Source organism: Helicoverpa armigera, chromosome 6, assembly GCF_030705265.1.
Source record: "Helicoverpa armigera isolate CAAS_96S chromosome 6, ASM3070526v1, whole genome shotgun sequence".
NCBI lineage: Eukaryota > Metazoa > Arthropoda > Insecta > Lepidoptera > Noctuidae > Helicoverpa > Helicoverpa armigera.
This window is the reverse complement of record NC_087125.1, coordinates 5,944,930-5,964,038: the sequence shown is the minus strand read 5'-3', so window position 1 is coordinate 5,964,038 and position 19,109 is coordinate 5,944,930. Positions and strand designations below refer to the sequence as shown.

The 19,109-nt window shown below is 35.4% G+C and overlaps 6 protein-coding genes across 6 annotated transcripts; 2 read left to right on the top strand and 4 right to left on the bottom strand.

Moving 5' to 3' along the window:
• Positions 1-305: 305 nt before the first annotated feature.
• LOC110371942 (large ribosomal subunit protein uL15m) lies at positions 306-1,546 on the bottom strand. The gene is made up of 3 exons (XM_021328407.3): positions 1,339-1,546; positions 1,101-1,255; positions 306-1,005 (listed from the first exon to the last, which is right to left on the bottom strand). The coding sequence occupies exons 1-3, from the start codon at positions 1,438-1,440 to the stop codon at positions 378-380; spliced, it is 885 nt and encodes a 294-aa protein (XP_021184082.3). The 5' UTR covers positions 1,441-1,546; the 3' UTR covers positions 306-377.
• Positions 1,547-2,102: 556 nt separating this feature from the next.
• Positions 2,103-4,288, bottom strand: LOC110371949 (conserved oligomeric Golgi complex subunit 6). The gene has a single exon (XM_021328420.3). It carries the CDS (start codon positions 4,026-4,028, stop codon positions 2,169-2,171), a length of 1,860 nt encoding a protein of 619 aa, XP_021184095.1. The 5' UTR covers positions 4,029-4,288; the 3' UTR covers positions 2,103-2,168.
• Positions 4,289-4,579: 291 nt separating this feature from the next.
• Vhaac39-1 (Vacuolar H[+] ATPase AC39 subunit 1) lies at positions 4,580-6,725 on the top strand. The gene is made up of 4 exons (XM_021328421.3): positions 4,580-4,837; positions 4,956-5,464; positions 5,543-5,797; positions 5,874-6,725. Exons 1-4 carry the CDS (start codon positions 4,717-4,719, stop codon positions 6,033-6,035), a joined length of 1,047 nt encoding a protein of 348 aa, XP_021184096.1. The 5' UTR covers positions 4,580-4,716; the 3' UTR covers positions 6,036-6,725.
• Positions 6,726-7,119: 394 nt separating this feature from the next.
• On the bottom strand, positions 7,120-8,256 carry Thg (tRNA-histidine guanylyltransferase). The gene is made up of 2 exons (XM_021328422.3): positions 7,593-8,256; positions 7,120-7,438 (listed from the first exon to the last, which is right to left on the bottom strand). Exons 1-2 carry the CDS (start codon positions 8,175-8,177, stop codon positions 7,130-7,132), a joined length of 894 nt encoding a protein of 297 aa, XP_021184097.3. The 5' UTR covers positions 8,178-8,256; the 3' UTR covers positions 7,120-7,129.
• Positions 8,257-8,683: 427 nt separating this feature from the next.
• LOC110371952 (succinate dehydrogenase assembly factor 4, mitochondrial) lies at positions 8,684-9,963 on the top strand. The gene is made up of 2 exons (XM_021328423.3): positions 8,684-8,842; positions 8,927-9,963. Exons 1-2 carry the CDS (start codon positions 8,803-8,805, stop codon positions 9,256-9,258), a joined length of 372 nt encoding a protein of 123 aa, XP_021184098.3. The 5' UTR covers positions 8,684-8,802; the 3' UTR covers positions 9,259-9,963.
• L(2)37cb (lethal (2) 37Cb) lies at positions 9,951-19,051 on the bottom strand. Its single transcript, XM_049835713.2, has 5 exons — positions 18,475-19,051; positions 18,249-18,385; positions 11,969-13,532; positions 11,479-11,881; positions 9,951-10,195 (listed from the first exon to the last, which is right to left on the bottom strand). Exons 1-5 carry the CDS (start codon positions 18,801-18,803, stop codon positions 9,974-9,976), a joined length of 2,655 nt encoding a protein of 884 aa, XP_049691670.2. The 5' UTR covers positions 18,804-19,051; the 3' UTR covers positions 9,951-9,973.
• Between the last annotated feature and the right edge of the window lie 58 nt (positions 19,052-19,109).

Sequence of the window (19,109 nt, the reverse complement as noted above, 5' to 3'; positions counted from 1 at the left end):
TTTCAGTGGCGAATCTACCGTAGTGGGCAACCCCAATTTGCTTGTGACGTCACATTTCTTTTTATGTGGGTACCACATAACTAGAGCAATGCCAAAAGTTCTATATTCATGAAATCAATTTCTATTTTTTGTAAAAAAAGTTAATTACGATTATTAAAAACTTTCAGACTACATATGAATTTGTAGACAAACAAACAAAGAACTTTTGGAGAGACAAAACATCAAAAATTTCTTTGAGGTAAATCTTTACTGCACACCTCATATCTACAGTTAACTTAGGTAGAACATCAATAAAATATTTACCACTGACTTAAATCATATTTTATTTCAAATCTAAGAACATATTTTTATTGTGAGTGATTAAAGCTTAATATAATTTATGAACTGTAAAATTCTAACAATTGTTTATCTTTCGGCTTAAGAATACATTTATCTTTCAAATTTACAACCCATCCAGGTTCCAGTCCATAAAATATTTGTCTGGGATCTTTCCTTTCATTCAACATTTGGTAGTTCGGTTCATTTTCTATATTAGGGAGACTATAGCCATATTTCTGAGCCAATTTAAGTCTTTCCTTAGAAATTTCTTCTGGATCAGCTAAATACCCTCGTGTCTGAGCACTGGTATAGTATTCAATAGCATCTGGTGGCGGAATCATTCTCCTCGGAATGGCTTGACCAGACTCAAAAAACTTTTTAGGATTCTTCAGTAACATCAAACTATGCGGATCATAGTAAGCAGTTGTTATCACTCCACCATTCCTTTCAATAGCAGCAATTACTTGTTCACTTGCCCACTGTACTTCAATATTTATTTTAGCTGCAAAGATATCAGCTCCTTCATCTGTGAGATTAATTCCAAACTGTTTTAGGTCAGGGAAAAAATTGTATTTACCTGACCTAATAATACTTGCTATGTCTATAGGCTTGGTAATATCCACACAATCTTTATCAATGATCATCTGAAGTTCATGTAATGTCATTGGTGGGTATTCTCGTCTCAAGCTAAAACAAAAATAAATAATTCAAATAATGCATATCACAGACTTTGGTAGTTACTTCTTATAAAACCAAACAAAATATATAGAGCGTTTACTTACTGGTGGCCTTTGTAATAATGTTCTTGGGGAACTCGCAAATAAAAGGGGTTATTTCCAGTTTCATAACCTAGTCTCATAAAATTTTGCCTTTGACCTGAACCTTTATTACCACAGCCATGCTTGTCGCCTCCGTGTTGACCTCGGCCTCTTTTTGGCTGCAATTAAAGAAAACTGTGCTGAGCGTACATGGTATCAAAATATAAATGGTAATGGACTAGAATATAAGTTTCAAACATACATTTTTTTTTGAATTGGGATTATCACGAATATTAGCAAGTGATATCCTTGGCAAAGATCTCAACATAGACAGCGACTTCTCAGTAATTTGTCGGGATCCCATCTTGATCTCTTATTTATTCATAGGATAAACAGATTCGTAATATAACCAAAATCAGCACCGCCAGCCTATCTCGATGCATTAGCATAGCACAGCAATTTGCGACAGTGACAGAACCATGACAGAAGTACAAACAAAAAACAGATAATAATTAAGTCCACAGATAAATAAACTCCAGTCTGATTTGGCAGTCCCTTTGACCTACAATATGGCTTTTTTTATTATTTTCCTGGCTACTTCAAGGAACGGAGCTTCATATAATTTTAATGGTTAAAAAACTCCAGAATTGAAAAACCTGCCAAGTGGCACAGTCGTGCACGAAGGAAGGGTACCTATCGTACAATCTTTACAACGCAATCTATCCTTATCTAACTCAAGAAATCGAAAGTATTGATGGCCCATTGGCCGCTTACAGCAACTGCTGTTCCAATCTCAAACGACCAGCAATTTACTGGTTCAAACAGAAAATCGTTTTGTGATATTTCTTTATTCATATATATTAATTTAATTTTAGTTTCCAGTATTTCTTGTCCTAGCAGCAACAGAAATACATCACCGATGGTTCATGAGTTATAGCCTAGTGATTAGAGACAAATGGACAGAGATGGCAGTTTCAGTAATAGGGTAGATTTTGATATGACACCCTAAAAAATAAAATCATACAGTTAATTAAATCATAACATTTATTTCATCATATATGTATGTGATAAATAATATAGTCATTCATTCATTTATACGAGTAGTTTATTTACTTCCTCTGGTTTTCTACGAACTATAGTTTGTGGATCAGAGTACCCATTTGATGGATCATGGACAGCTTGGTAAAGTTGTGCATAAATAGCAAATATAACTTCAAATGCTCTTTTTTTCACTAAGGATTTGTGAGTATGACTCAGCAACAAATTGAGTTGAGGCAACATATAGGCATCTGGGGTCACTAAGAACATATCAAACTTGTTTAGGAATGTCTTCAGTGTTGACGTGTCCATACCAGGTATAGCTGACAAAGGCCCACTTGTTTTTTCTTGAAGAATGGTGTAAATAGGTCCCAAGTTTAGATTTGCTACCAGGTAGCTAGCTTGTTCAGAAGTTAAAGTGTCAGTTTGGGCTTCAGACTGAGCTTGTAGCCTTTCATTATATTCATCCATCACTGTGTACAGCGATAAGGTACACTGTATATGATAAATACAATTCAGCATATATACTGACATGTCTGTTGAACTCAAGTGGCATGCAGTTTCATTTATAGCATGTAATAGTGGATCTAATATATGTGTTATTATCATTTTTCTATCAGCTGTATTTATATTGTGAGACACATTCATTATAGCCAACAAATCACGAAGGAAACTGACTAAGTCTGTTACAACAATGGAAGGATTTAAATCTATAGGTGGTGCTTTAACCCCGTGACTTAGTTCCTTCTGTATTTTACTATCCAGAGTTATTAAGAAAACTTCTTCACTTTTTTTCAATAGCTCCTCAAATGTATTTATTAGATGACCATTTGATATCACAGCTTGTATGACATCTTTGTAGTATATTATCAGATTAGTTATGGACCATAGAACAAGGGGATCCTTATCAGGTTTCAGTATGAGTTCAGCTCTCACTTTTAGTAGAGGACAGATAGCTTCCATAATGTTTGTCAAAGCATCAATAATAAGTTGCTTCTTATCAGGCATATTGCAAAATTTAAATAATGTTGCAAGATTTTCTTTCTCCACAGGTATCACTTGGTAGACCCAAGTTAGTATATCTCCAATATATCTTTTAGCATCATTGGCATAAAATTCAATAGGTTTAGAGCCATCTGTACCTTTTGTTAATGCATCAATGAACAGCTGCACAATAGTTGCTTTGCGTGCTGAACTGTACTCATCAATTATATTAGAAAATAGTACTTGCCTATTTTGAAATTTAGCTAAAGCAGTAGGTACCAGTGCATTATTTGGTGAATCAGTACTCAGGCAGGCCCCAATAGTCCAATGATACAATTTCTCAATAGCCACTTCTTGTTGGAGTCCTACCGTCTCCATGATATCAAATGCACAGGTCTGATGCCAACACTTGATAAGAGTTTTACAGTTGCCATACAACTTCTCAATCTGGGATAATGTCCCAAAAAACTCATGTGTGACTGGTGTTTTGACTGAAACATTGTACAGGTACTCATTCTGCTCTGGAGATAATTGAAAGCCCTGTACAAATGCAGTTACCCAAGCTTGTTTCTTTTCCGTTTTCTTTCTTTCATCCTTTAGCTTGGTAGTTTGCGTTATAAGATGGTGAGTTTTATTTTTCGAGTCTGATAGTCTGCTTGACATGTCTTTGACTGCAACATCTAGTGATAGTAAGGAATCTAATAGCACTTGGAGTTTATCTTTAACCTTGTTATATTCTACTAAAACCGCCTTATTTACTAGCATATCTTTTTTTTCGATTTCATTAACAATTACTCGCCGTGTATAAGCAGAATTAGTGGAACAAAATCCAGATACAGAATGTAATGCATCTGTGTTATCCGAAAGTACATGGCTGTCGAAGATCTTATTTATTCTTTGTCTTAATGGATTATTGTAAGCAGAATCCATGATATATGATGTTCAATTACACCACTGACCAGCCGACACGTATGTAATTATTTTATATCGATTAAAGCGAATATCTTCACGTCCCACAACTCGACAACATGCACTGCAGAAGTGCAGAACTACAGTTATGCTACTTCTAATTATAAACTATCGCGATCTTGATGAATACTGTGACAAAATATATTTTCAAATTTTATTTACTCTTTAGAGTTGAATTTGTTGTCCGATTTTGACATTTGTTGATAAGTTGACACTTCCTCCGCTCCATCGAGCTTAGAATTATGGAATTACTCCGCTCCGCTCCGCAAAGGTCTATGTTGTCTATGGACACTCCCAAGCCCAAGCCTAGCTAGAGATCTAGAGACACCTTGCTGGTTGTCTGTAATTCTAGCTAGACCAGTATGATGACGAGGAAAGTTGTTTGATTGTACCCTGAACACTCCGAACTACTGATCGTTTTGAAAAATTATTTCACTCCAATGATGTGTTGATAGCTTTACTTAATGAGGAATAGAGGAATAGTTAGTTACAAAGTTTTGTCTATGGTCATATCATATGATCATTGATCACCCACTTCAATTGATTTCCTTCTTCTGTGTCTCTTTGGGCTTTTTTACGGATTTGAGTAACTTAGATTTCCAAACATTGTAGATTAAACTGTTTCAGTGAAATTATTTCACTAGCCAAAATGAAGGGGTGCATTTTTAACATCGATGCTGGATATTTGGAAGGATTGTGCCGTGGTTTCAAGTGTGGTATCCTCAAACAAGCAGACTACCTCAACTTGGTGCAGTGCGAAACTCTAGAAGGTAAGTGGACACAATTCTTGCAGTAGTCCTTTGGGAGCTACTCCTGTAATCAATATTTAGCGATACGACTTTCGTGTTTACGGCCAATAAATGAATTGACAAATACAATTGTTTACAGATTTAAAACTTCATCTGCAGGGTACTGACTACGGTACCTTCTTAGCCAATGAGCCGAGCCCCCTTTCTGTTTCCACCATCGATGATAAGCTCCGTGAAAAGCTTGTGATTGAGTTCCAACATCTCAGGAATCACTCTGTCGAGCCACTATCTACTTTCTTGGATTTCATAACATACAGTTACATGATTGATAACATCATACTGTTGATTACTGGAACTCTACATCAGAGACCTATTTCGGAGCTTATTCCAAAATGCCACCCCTTGGGCTCTTTTGAGCAGATGGAAGCAATCCATGTTGCTGCTACCCCAGCAGAGCTGTACAATGCAGTCTTGGTTGACACTCCTCTGGCCCCATTCTTTGTGGACTGCATCAGTGAGCAGGATTTGGATGAGATGAACATTGAGATTATTCGTAACACTCTGTACAAGGCCTACCTGGAAGCTTTCTATGATTTCTGCAAACAAATTGGTGGAACTACTGCTGATGTCATGTGTGAAATCTTGGCAGTAAGTTATAGAACTTGTCATGTAAATGAAATAATATTATTGTGCCACTTTTATATTTAAATAATTGCTTACTTTTAGTTTGAAGCTGATCGCCGTGCAATCATCATTACAATCAACTCTTTTGGCACCGAGTTGTCCAAGGATGACCGTGCAAAATTGTATCCCCGCTGCGGCAAGCTCAATCCTGATGGGTTGGCAGCTCTGGCCAGAGCTGATGATTATGAGCAGGTGAAGGCAGTGGCAGAGTACTATGCAGAGTACCAAGCATTGTTTGAAGGTGCTGGTACTAATGTTGGCGATAAGACCTTGGAAGACAAGTTCTTTGAACATGAGGTAATTAATTTTTTAAAAACCTTAAATCTTGATTTCCATATTTGCAAAACGATTGTAATGTATATTTATTTTTCAGGTGAGCCTAAATGTCCATGCCTTTTTGCAACAATTCCACTTTGGGGTTTTCTACTCATACCTCAAGCTGAAAGAGCAAGAATGCCGAAACATTGTATGGATTAGTGAGTGTGTGGCCCAAAAGCACCGTGCTAAAATTGACAACTACATTCCTATTTTCTAAACATGAAATAAACAGCATTCTGAACTCTAAGAATTCCCTAAAAAAAATATAAAATACTATTTTGTTTTGCTTTGTAAATATAATATCTATATTACAATTTATATATTAAACAGGACACAAACTACTGCATAAATTATACTGTTTGTTAAATTGTAGATGCTATGGTAATATATTATATAGGTTTAGTACATGTAATAGATTCCATATTTTTACATAGCATCAGTAATATTCTTGATTGTTCATGGGATATCAGACTGAGAACAACATTATGTGTATAACTTGGTGAATAAAAACTGGTTATATCTCCATTTACAAGAATATATTTCAAATGACTAGTAATCAATCAGTATTTAACAGATATAAAATGTAATGTTTCTTAATATTTACACTAGTATTGTAATGAAAATGTGGCATTGCACTCCCAAACCTAAATTATATATATAAATGTTGACTTTTTCATAAAACTTAGGTTGACATTAGGTGAGCTTGGGAAAGTATGTTAATAAATGTAGCAGTTAAAAAATGAGGTAATCTTTTTGTGTATTTATATCTGTTATCCCTATAAAATTCATTATTGGTAGGCAAGGAAGCAACCTATGCAAGTGGTGATTCCGCCTTTATTAATATGATTATTTATTTGAAAATTATTGAACACTATATGATGTAATTAAAGTATTCATAGTAATCTGATTTTGTCTTTATTTTTTTTTGCATGTCACACGTTGATGTTCTTTCTCCCAGTATTGATTATGACAAACCACCCCACTCCAAAATTCTGGAGTGTATAAGTGACACATCATTTTCTTTTAATGTTTATACATGCTCAAATAAGCTTTCAATTGTAACAAACACAAAATCTTTAATACAGGATTTTATACCACTCAGATTATTTGAGGAGTTGAGAACTTTGTTTATTGTTCATGTCATAAATGTAATAGAAATAATTTTGTCCTTACCAGAAGCTTGTATAAAGTGGCCAAGTTAAATTCTAAGCATCTATTATTTCTGGGTACCTAGTCATAATTTTGGAAGAAATTGATATTGGGAAACCTACATTCATCGGTTACAAATGAAAAAAAAAAAATAGATTTGTTTTATTCTTTAATACAATTTGTTTGTTCTGCAATAATATCAGTGATAGGACCATCATACATAATACTTTCTTTAGACTTGCTTAAGAGTAAGCTTGAGTGCTCCTTCCAAAATCTATCTTTCAACATATCATCATGAGTATCTACTATAACATTGCTATGCTTATCTAAATTTGTGTGGAAAATGGTTTTCCTTAACAACAATGTACCTCTTTTAAACATCTCTGGTTCATTGTTATAATTAATTTGGAATTCTTTAAATAAGATTTCATTTTTATCAGCAGATACAGTACCGCATAAACGTTTTTCAGCCTGAAACATATAATTTAAACTTTATTACACTAGACATAGAAAGTATAACATACTTTATAATTAAAAAATTACTTAGACACAAATTATGCAAGTAGGTTACATGTGTTATTGAGACAAAAATATTATTTATAATGCAGTAATAATTCAAACATACCTGTGAGGGACTTAAGTTTCCTTTCAAAACTAATGTCCAAAAAGTAGTGTTATATAAATTATTGATGTGCACATCAGCTTGTCGCCACTTCATGTAATCTATTAGATTCTCATCATTAGGATAAAGTACCACACGACCATCAAATGTTGGTGGGTATTTTAATGGTTCCTCATCAAAAAACTTTCTCCAATGGTACACGTAACAGGCAGTAAATTTGCTATTTATAGTAGTCAATAATTTTGCAGCGCGTCTCTTATACAATGTTGTATTTTTTTTGAAAATAAAAGAGTATTCATCACTTTGTCCAAAAGCCATTAATAAATCATTGAACTCACGAAGAACTGTGAATGCGGCGTAATTCATCAATCTTAAAGCTCTTATGTCGTTCGGTTTTGAAAATTTATGATCTTCTGAGAATTTGTGAAAACATTTACCATCAAGTCTTACAACTATCCAGCTGTTAGGCAAAAGGGTGTCATCTAGTTCAAACTTTTTGACGTATTCAAATGAACTTTTTGCCATTTTAAAACTAAGCAGTGGAATGTGCGTTAAACTTTTAATCGTAAGAAAACTTCTAACTATCATTACACCTTAAAAGTACAAGATTATACAATAATCAGAAACAAAACAAAGTGTATCGTGTTCAATCATCACATCATAGGTTACATATATAATAAATGTGTTTTATGTCAAATGGCCTGTCAAGTGTCAGGTATCGTCAAAAATGTAGAGGTGCAATCAAGAATATTCAAATTCGAGCTGAGGTCCAGAGTATCACTCTACACAACTTTATGCTTTGCGGATTTCACCGGGCGGATGCATGGAAATGTGCGTGTTTTGTGTTTAAGGAGACGTCGATGTCTACTAAGGCGTTCCTTAGATGGTCAATTTAATTGCGCAATATTACGATAAATTATGCAATGGAAGATTTTCTTTTTAAGATTAAAAACAAAATAGTTCCCAAGATTATAGATTTTTGCCAAAATGACGTAGCGAAGCTAAAAAAACACTGCGTCACTGTCAAAATTTATGTTAGCTGTCATCTGTCAGGGCGTCCGTCTTTTGTCACTTAATATCCTTCTTGATTGGTCGACCGATGTTGATATTGTTTTAGCGTCGAACGTCGTCACAGCACTCGTCACAAAATTTAGAGATATTGGGGCACTGACGTGCTTGATAAATTATTTAAACTCCGTGCTCTGTTCGCAGAATGTCGCGAATTTGTTATATAAAAAGATTTATCCCTAAAAGTAAGTACCACAAAGGTATCATAAGTCAAACTACATAGCACATTATTTATTTTATACATTTTCGACTTAATTGACCTGTTACAGATTTATCAATTGTGAATTTATATGTTGGAAAGTATTCACACAGTACAACTACGACAACGGCCGGAGTAGCGGAACCTACGGAAAAGCCTAATGAAGAACCCAAAAGGCCTCAGTCTAAAAGAATGGCCGAATTTAGGAAAAAATTGAGGGAGACGACTCCTATTGATGATCTTGGAGAACAGCCAATGATGCATCCGTCGCAGAAAGAAGACCCTTTGCCTCCATGGCCCAATGACACTAACCCTCATACTGGGGAAGTAGGCGGACCCAGAGGACCGGAACCCACGAGATATGGCGATTGGGAAAGAAAGGGGAGATGTTCAGACTTCTAAAGTATTATTTGTCATTAACTCTTAGTTTAGATAGTAGAAATTGCTTAATGCAATGTCATTAAATGACATTGCTTAACATGTTTGCGGACGCTACAAATTGAGATTGTGTACCAAAATGACACAGTAAATGTCCATTCAAATTATACGACGTGTATGTACGTAGCATCCCATCGTAGCGTATCGTCCCAAGACATCATAACTCAACCGAGCGCGGTATGCGCGCAGGACGTGTATACACGTTGCGCGTTAATTTCGAACAATGACGTTTAATCTCATTCTGTCCGCGAAAGTGTTAACTATGAAATGTATGGTACATAAAATAATATTTATTGGAATATCAATGAACCTACCTATAAACTAAATTAGGTAATGCATTAAGGTAGTCTGAATATTATATTTCACAATGTTGTATTAATTAACATAATACTTTCAGGCAGCCATTAGCCACTACTTGTATGCATAAATTATTGTGTGCATGTACTCATAGAACCTATTCTGCTGAATCCATCGAAAAAATTATATAGATTAGGATTATTCAAATTGTCTAGAAGCAGTTAAGATATCAAGCTTAGTAGTGAGTTTTATTCACTAAATTGTTTAAGATATTGTTGACTTTATTTTTTAGATTTTTGTTGTTATTATGCCTTGTTATAAAACAATGCTGTAAAGATTTGTGATTAAATTAAAAGCAATTTTGAAAATTTACATTGTTTTATTAATTATTAGATGATTTACCAATAGTTTTTGGCATCTTCTTATTTGTGGAATCCTCTAACTCTTTGGCTTTGTAATAATGTGGTGCAACTTCCAACAGCCATTTACTTTCTATTTCTGTCACTTGTCTCATAAATTCTTTAGATGTAAATACTAATTCATGGTATATCACCCATCGAGGTAATTCTTCAAATAAGGCACTGTTGGGGTGTATCATAACCGTCTGAAAAGAAAATAGATTTATATTATTTATAATTATAATCTAGTAATGTGACTATTCAAAATCTATGTGTTCATGCACCAATCCTACTTATATTATAAATGTGAAAGTTTGTGAGAATGTATGGATGTATGTTTGTGAGAATGTATGGATTGAATAAATCACGCAAAAACGGCTGGACCGATTTGATTGAAATTTGGTATGTAGATTGGTGATACCCTGGATTAACACATAGGTTACTTTTTATCAACACACCACGCGGGCAAAGCCGCTGGCGGAAGCTAGTAGTATATAATAGCATTTTGATAAAGTTATAACAGAGGCTTTGATGTGTCCTTTTGAAGACAGTAATGCAATAATAGCTAGTTCCTTTTGGCACAACTTTTGTTATTATGGGACTGATTATAAAGGACCATGGGCAAAAATGTATGAAGCCTGGGCTCACCCACCAACAGAGATGAGACCACTTTGAATATACTTGTAAAGCACTAAATATAAAGATTTAAACTCATTTTTGCGAAGAATCCATGGGGTTATTTTGCTATAAATATTTTTCTCCGACCATAAATAAACTAATATTCTGCAAAAAGTTGTGCTGTTATGGCATTGTAGGTTTTGTTATTGAACGCCTTTAACTAGTTTTAATGCCAGGTTTAATGTATACATGAAAAAAAAAAACAGCTGCTATTAGTTAAAAATATTTTTGTTAACATTTCAATCAATATCAATAATAATGTCATCTAAATATCCTGATGGTGGATTAAATTGTGTGTGCCTGCCTAACCCTAGATACCATATTATTGAAATGATATGAGCACAACTTCCTACTGTGCGTCTACCTATTAGACACGAGCAGTAATACTGAGCGATGGCATCTCGACACATTTCGTTTCTGTTAACCAGAATGTATACGTAATATGAATGTGCACGAACATGTCTTGACTATATCCTTCCTCTTAATAGCCAAACCGGTCTAGGAGTCTTCGAGTAATCGGTGAACATACAAAAAAAAAAAAAAAAAAGATCCCGACGAATTGAAAACCTCCTCCTTTTAAAGAAGTCGGTTAATAATATAAATCCTGCGAATTAAGCGCACTACGACTCCTAACAATCGTCTTTTTCTACAAAACCTATTTAGGTGCATATCTTTTTTTTTGCCATGGAATTGAAGGTAGTGCCCATAGTAACAATTTTAGTACAAACAAAAACCTTCACAACGGCATATGCTACAACTCTGTTGGACAATGAGCCCAATTTGTCTCATGGTCCTTTGCTTAAGGACTAACCTGGTTATGCTTTACAGTTTTGTAGTGACCACCCTTTGAAAATTTTGCAATATGGTAAAAGTAACCAGCAGTTATAGCCTTGCGAATATTTGTGTCATCACTTAGGCTTGATACCATGTCTATTTCTACTCTTTCCATTAGCCCGGCAAGTTGTTCGCGTACGTCACGCGCCCTCTTCATTGATCGGTACTGTATAAAGTTTTCGTAGCACCACTGCACTGAATATTCAGACCCTAGCCATTGGTTGTACACATTCATTAGAGTTAGGTGGTCTCCATTGGGATGGAAAAAGTTTTTTCTAGCAGTGTCTGCATGAATTATTTTATCTTTAGGTCTGTAGAATACGGAGCTGTTAACTGACAACATTGCTGCAATTGTGACGATTTCTTCTGAGCATTTGTACCTAAAATCAAAAATATTAATCTGTAGTGCAATGAAACATTATGAAACTTACCAAATATTGCGGACATTACTTAAGGTTGCTACTTACTTTTCACTTGCTAATAACATTTTTGCAAGCATGGGATCTGTAGGAAATTCTGCCATTCTTCTGCCAGCTTTAGTCAATTCTCCATGATGATTGAGAGCTCCCAAAGCATAGAGTTGTTCTAGGGCTAATACTAATGTTTCATGAGGTGGAGGGTCCAAGAAATCAAAATGAATTAGATCATTAATTCCTAAGGCTTTGAGGGTGAGAACAGCATTTCCTAGATTAATCCTCTGTATTTCGGGAATGGTATTATCTTCAAGTTCATATTTATAAGCCCAAGCTGTATATAGGCGGAAACATTTTCCTGGTGCCACTCTCCCAGCCCTTCCAGCCCGTTGATTTGCTGATGCTTTAGAAATGGGAACCACCATCAAACTTTCCATGCCTGTTTTTGAATTGAAATTATTCTGTTTTGCAAATCCAGGATCAATCACATAAATAATATTATCAATAGTCAAAGAAGTTTCGGCAATGTTAGTAGCCAAAACGACTTTGCGGGCACCCTCTGGTGTAGGCTCAAATATTTTGGCTTGCATGTCACTTGGCAAATTTGCATAAACTGGTAATATGAGTAGTTCTCTCAACTTTTTACCAATTCTCTTTGTCCTCTCTTGTAACATTTCAAAGCATGTTTCAATTTCTTCCTGTCCTGTCAGGAAAACTAAGATATCTCCAAGTGGCTGTGTAGCATGTATCTGTAGCACAGAAACAACACAGGCATCCACATAGTCAGCTTCTGGTGCTTTTGTATAATAAATGTCAACTGGGAATCTTCTTCCAGGAATTCTAAATATAGGTGCCTCATCAAAGAATGTTGAGAACTTTTCAGCATCTAATGTAGCACTGGATATAAGTAATTTCAAATCAGGTCTAAACCTTGTTATATCTTTGACAAGACCAAACAGGATATCAGTATGCAGAGTTCGCTCATGAGCTTCATCAATTATCATTACGCTATAAGAAGCTAAGTCTGGCTCTGAAAGAAACTCTCTGTGAAGAGTACCATCTGTCATGTATTTAATGACAGTCCTGTCCGATGTGCAATCTTCAAATCTTATGCTGTAACCGACTTCATTTCCAAGTTTGACATTCATTTCTTGAGCTACCCTAGCTGAAACTGACATAGCAGCTACTCTTCGAGGTTGTGTGCAACCTATTTTCTTTCCTTCTGCTGTAAATCCAGCTTCATGGAGATATTGTGGTATTTGAGTAGTTTTACCAGATCCAGTTTCTCCTTCTACTATTAATATTTGATAATTCTTAATGGCTTCTATTAATGAAGCTTTAAAGGGATATACTGGCAGAGATTTCTTGGTTTCCTCAATGGTCATGCGCATAGTCTGGTACTCTGACTTTTCTTCCTGTTCTTTCTTTTCTTTGTTACCTTCCAATTGCAGTGCTTGAATAAAATCAATCTGCTCATCAAGTAACAGCTCATATTCATCTTGTGCCTTAGCATCTTTGGCACCAAACTTAAAAAAAGCAGATTTAATTTGCTCTTGTTCCCAGCGTTGTTGTTCTGAGTGTGGCAACTTCTCTCTTTCATCAACCTCAACATATTCTCCTGTAAAAGTAATGTTGTTGTATTATGTTAACAATTAATCATGGTAAAATTAACTTCAATAAGCTTTGTAGATTTAATATGAAATGTAAATATATTGTCTAATAAAATAAGCTTATGTTCATTATGTTAATTTTATTTACTATGTGTATCAGGCCCATAATAAATATTATCCCTACATGAAGATCATAACATTAAATTCAAAAATAATGTGGAAAATAAATTGCCTAATATTAGTTTGAATTCCTCCAACCCAAATACAAATTTTAATAACTTGTTCCATAAATTATGTCAAGAATTCAATAAATCATGTCCTAAAAAAAAGTTACAATTTCACAGAAACTTAAATTTTGCGACTGGCCTACCAAAGGAATAAATAGAGATGTCCTATACAACTTATACCACGAAAAATCAATGATTTCTGATCCTTCTTTCCATAACTATGTAAGGAACTACTCAAAGATATTCAAAAAAGTATGTACCCTTTGCTAAATCCAAATCACTTAATAGAAAAATTGCGAAATCTGACAATAAAATAAAAACTGCCTGGAGTATTATACACTCTGAAACAGGTAAAAAAAATCACGTGACAATGATCCCCGATTAATTATTAATAATGTTATCGTCTCCGATAAAGCAGAAGTTGCAAACGCGTTTGATTCGTATTTCTCAAACATCCCGGTAGAGGTAACAAAATCACTTAACTCGTCCTCTCACACGGCTGAATCAATGCTTAAAACAAATTTTCCTAAAAATCTACCCGACTTTAAATTTAATCGTATTACGGCGCACACTTTTTTAAGAACATTTAAGAGCTTAAACTCAAAAAGTACCGAAAAACTATGGGGAATTTCTGTGAAAGCCCTTAATTCCATTATAGTCTGCATCGCCCCCATATTAAGTGACATTTTTAACCTTTGCATTGACAGTGGCATCTTCCCTGACCTCATGAAGCACAGTAAAATTATTCCAATCTTCAAGTCAGGTTGCAAGAAAAACCCTTCTACACTCAGCGGCACGGAATTTGGCCCAAACAAACACAAGTAGATATCAGCCCAGATAGCTGTTGTAAATTCTAATTTCATATGACATATTGTCAGTCCTTTCGTAATTGTTAATTAAAATACAGAAAAATGTGTGTCTGTTTTACTTTTGTAACACTAGAAACAGATTCCGTTGTTGGAACACAAAGCAGAAAGTTAAGTTTAAATTCAGATAGAAATTGCCGAAGTACTAACCACATTCCAAAAAAAAATTATGACTGTGATCGTTCTTTGTTTCTCTTTTTTTCACAATTTGATCTGAAAATTACCCTTACTGCAGCTCAAGTTGCTCAAGTAGTATTGCTAAGACGTCAAGGGCGGAAGCAGCGAAAGATGGTTGAAACTTTAAGTGCACCGCGTACAAGTTAAAGATATGCATAGAAAATGTTTGACCAGACTGGCCTTTACACAAGAAGACCAGAAAGTGGGGCTGTAAGGTGTTCGTCGGCGCACGATGACTGATTTATCGTACGTACAATAATGAACAATCGGTTTCTCACTGCGTTAGAGATACGCCAGCCTTTGCAAACAGCAAGAGAAGTCAACGTCCGTAAGCGCACAATAAGAAGAAGGATGGAGGATCGAGATCTGCGTGCTCGAAGACCAACTCGAGGCCCGGAACTTCTCCTGCACTATCGCATAGCCAGACTTAGTTTTGCAAGAGAACATGCAAATTAGACGCATGACCAATGGACTAAAATTTTATGGACCGATGAATGTAGAGTCGTCTTAAGAGGTCCAGACGGCCGTGAATATGAATGGAGAAAGCGCGGAGAATGGTTTCTTCCCACCATTACCAAGCAAACAGTCGTTTTTCATGGTGGGTCCATCTTGGTTTGGTGAGGCATAAGTTCAGAAGCCCGTACTGAATTATTGGTTGTCGAAAGTCGTCTGACAACAGTGCGGTATATTGAAGAGATCCTTCAAAATCATGTTTTACCCTGTCAGGGATTCATAGGAAGTGAAGAATTTTGTATAATGCAGGACAATGCTCGACCTCACGCAGCTCTTTACGTAACCGATTACTTGTTCGAGGTCGTTATTCAAAAATTGGACTGGCCTGCAAGAAACCCAGCCATGAATCCTGTAGAACATGTCTGGAACATGCTTAAAAGACAGGTCCAAGCAAGTCGTAACCCACCACGGACTCTTAGTGAACTGAAAACCGCGCTGGTAGCTGTCTGAGAGGAGATCTCTCAAGTGGAGATAAAAAACATCATCCAAAGCATGAAAGATCGTATGCAGGCAGTCATCAGATCAAGAGGAAGAAACACCCATTATTAAAATTCGATAACTTTCTGCTTTGTTAAAAATGTTGAATTTCAAAAGTTTATGGTGATTATTGCGGTAAAGGACTCTGTTTTCTAACTCAATGAAACTTAATGAAAATCCTCACAATTCTGTTGTTTGTAAGTCATATTCTTTTGGAAAATGAGTAAATTAAACAATTTTAAAATATAAATTCAGGTTTTTCATTTAAATAATGGTTATAAGGCTCAAATGTGCTTGGGCCACATTCCGTGCCGCTGAGTGTAGTTATAGACCGATCCCTGTTCTTCCCGCGCTAAGTAAAATTTTTGAACGGATCATGCTAGATCAGATGTCCAGACATTTCAACCTCAATCATATATTCCATGACCGCCAGTTTGGTTTCTTGAAGGGTAGATGTCAGGCTAGTGACTCAAATCCTGGAAGCCTGGGAGAACTCACAGAACGCTTTAGGTGTATTGTGTGACCTTTCCAAGGCGTTTGATTGCTTGGATCACAACACTCTTATTTGTAAACTAAACCATTACGGAATTCGTGGTAAAGTTCTCAAACTTGTCTTATCCTATTTGTCAGACAGACAGCAAAAAGTAGACATAAACGGATCAACATCTTCAGGGTCATTAGTTAAAATGGGCGTGCCTCAAGGTTCAATACTGGGCCCCTTTTTTATTTTATTTCTCGCATATATTAATGATCTCCTGTACATGATGTCTGACATGGCAGATGTAATTCCATTTGCAGATCACACTTCCCTTATTTTTAAAATTAATAGAAAAGAATCTAGCCATATGCATATAGATGATTGCCTGGCTACTCTTTCAAAATGGTTTGCTGCCAATAATCTATTACTAAACAGCACAAAAACAAAATGTATAAAATTCGCGTTACCCAATGTAGCCCAAGCTGATCTCAACATCACGCTTGAGAGCAATAAACTAGATTTAATTAAAGTGCCATACTACTTCAAAACCACTTTCTTGGGCATAACCTTAGATTCAACATTACAATGGGGTGCCCACATTACAGCCTTGTCCGCTAAACTTAGTACTGCAGCTTTTGCAGTAAGAAAAATAAGGCAACTTACGGATGTAGCAACGGCTAGGCTAGTATATTTCGCCTACTTTCACAGTCTAATGTCTTATGGCACTTTGCTGTGGGGGGCAGCGGCTGACGTAGAATCTGTTTTTATACTTCAGATATAATAAGGGACCCCGCGAATCACTAAGACAGTTTTTTAAAGAAATCAATATTCTCACGTTGCCTTCTCTCTATATTCTTGAAAAAATCATGTTTGTACGAAAAGTTAGCACCGGTACGAGGTAAAAAGTGACATTCACAATATTAATACAAGAAATAAGCACAAAATAGCCGTCCCAAAATTTAGATTAAGCAAAACAAACAAATCATTTTTAGGGAATAGTGTTCGCTTTTACAATTAGCTACCTAAATGTGTAACAGACCTTACAGATTAAAAATTCAAGAATGTCGTCAAGTCTACTCTCATTAAGAGAGCATACTATAAAATCAAAGACTATATTGACGATAAGGATGTATGGCGTTAGTCCTACTTTGCACGAGTGGCTTCCCTGGCGACTGGCAGGCTATCTGGGAATATCTTTGTACTCATTCATGTTTTTGTTCTTATCAAGTAATTATTATTATTTATTTTTTTTTGCTTTATATAACTTGGTTTGTTAAATTCATTAACTTCTTACAATTAGATTGTATAATAATTTTCTCATATAATTAAAATTAATCAATTAATTCCTAGTCCGACTTGCATTGTATAACTTTCTTAGAGTCAACCCTTAAAATATTGTAAGCACTACATACCAAATGTAACACCCATTATGTTTTAAAAAGAGTAACCATGGAGTTTCTTGCCCGTTCTTCTCCATAGGAAGCTACTTTTGGAATGGGCAACTAGAATCAACCTTATTTATAATTTTTGACGTTCATAAGTGCTTGTAAAGGCCTAAATGAAATAAATGATTTGATTGATTGAATTACACATATTTTACACACAACATGCAACATTTTATATAATGCAACTTTAAACTACAAAGGCCAACAATATGGTAGAGTTCCCTGCTATTGTAAATTGATAATAAGCTGTAATGGCTTAAATAAATTTCGATGCAATAAGCACAAAAAATGTTTGTTGCCAAGTTTAGAAAATCTATACTAATATTATAAATCTGAAGAGTTTGTTTGTTTGAACGCGCTAATCTCAGGAACTACTGGTCCGATTTGAAAATTTCTTTCAGTGTTCGATAGCCCATTTATCGAGGAAGGCTATAGGCTACTTTTTACCCCAGTACGGGAAGTAGTTCCCATGGGATGCGGGTGAAACCACTGACAGAAGCTAGTGCTATATATTATTAGCATGATTCAAATCAAATGAAACCTTTAGCATCTTTTCCCAAATCTTGTGGCATATGATATCTCTGCACATTCTCCAACTCTCGCGCCTTTTCATGTTCTTTAGCTAATTTCAGAATAGTTTTTTTGTGTTCTCTTTCCAACCTTTCTCGTTGAGTCAAACTGCAAAAAAGGAATAAGAAAAAGTCAGTGAAAGTTTAAAAACAGTCCAAACAGTAAGTAGTAATGTTATATTAAGAACCAGCACTTACCTGCTTTCATCAAAAAGATATTCATCATCAGCAATGTCTGCTTCTAACTCAATAACTTTGTCATCTTTCCTCTTCTCTAAATATTTTCTACGAGAGTGAATGCGCAACTTAGGCAATAACTTTTCTCTGTCTTCAGCTTCCAACTTGAGACGCTTAGCTGCTTCTTCGTATGATCGTTTGCTCGAAGACTCCGTGACTTTTTTAACCTTTTCTTCATCACGTTTCTTTAATCTTTTGGCAAATTCATCACGCTCCCTAATATCTTTCAGACGGTCTTCTTCAGCACTATCGGAACTGGACGAATAACGTCGTTTACTCATTTTATCCATCAGAAGTACACAAGATCGCTTTATATGCTCATAGATCTTGTTTATGATAGGTTGTAAAGAACAATTTAATGAATGTCTGATTCGTTAGTTATTAGTTTGCAATGCAGACGGAGTATAAGGCCACTTTCTTGGTTTTCATAAGATGTTTTGGATATAAGGATTTGATAGAATTACACATAAATGCACGGAAGAAAGAAACAGCGTCCCCAACAAACACCAAACCACATCAAACATCAGTCACTGACAGAATGACAGCTCAATGAGTAACACTGACACATGACACGAGAGATGTTGATTGACATATTG

What these genes read in the sequence shown, in the direction of transcription:
- LOC110371942 (XM_021328407.3), bottom strand. Translation starts at nt 1,440, where the DNA reads ATGGGATCCCGACAAATTACTGAGAAGTCGCTGTCTATGTTGAGATCT. An exon ending in ATCCCAATTCAAAAAAAAAT is followed by an intron (nt 1,256 to 1,338) that starts GTATGTTTGAAA and finishes CTTTAATTGCAG; the next exon opens with CCAAAAAGAGGCCGAGGTCA. An exon ending in CATTATTACAAAGGCCACCA is followed by an intron (nt 1,006 to 1,100) that starts GTAAGTAAACGC and finishes TTTTTGTTTTAG; the next exon opens with CTTGAGACGAGAATACCCAC.
- LOC110371949 (XM_021328420.3), bottom strand. Translation starts at nt 4,028, where the DNA reads ATGGATTCTGCTTACAATAATCCATTAAGACAAAGAATAAATAAGATC.
- Thg (XM_021328422.3), bottom strand. Translation starts at nt 8,177, where the DNA reads ATGATAGTTAGAAGTTTTCTTACGATTAAAAGTTTAACGCACATTCCA. An exon ending in GAAACTTAAGTCCCTCACAG is followed by an intron (nt 7,439 to 7,592) that starts GTATGTTTGAAT and finishes TATATGTTTCAG; the next exon opens with GCTGAAAAACGTTTATGCGG.
- LOC110371952 (XM_021328423.3), top strand. Translation starts at nt 8,803, where the DNA reads ATGTCGCGAATTTGTTATATAAAAAGATTTATCCCTAAAA. An exon ending in AAAAAGATTTATCCCTAAAA is followed by an intron (nt 8,843 to 8,926) that starts GTAAGTACCACA and finishes GACCTGTTACAG; the next exon opens with ATTTATCAATTGTGAATTTA.
- Vhaac39-1 (XM_021328421.3), top strand. Translation starts at nt 4,717, where the DNA reads ATGAAGGGGTGCATTTTTAACATCGATGCTGGATATTTGGAAGGATTG. An exon ending in GCAGTGCGAAACTCTAGAAG is followed by an intron (nt 4,838 to 4,955) that starts GTAAGTGGACAC and finishes AATTGTTTACAG; the next exon opens with ATTTAAAACTTCATCTGCAG. An exon ending in TCATGTGTGAAATCTTGGCA is followed by an intron (nt 5,465 to 5,542) that starts GTAAGTTATAGA and finishes GCTTACTTTTAG; the next exon opens with TTTGAAGCTGATCGCCGTGC.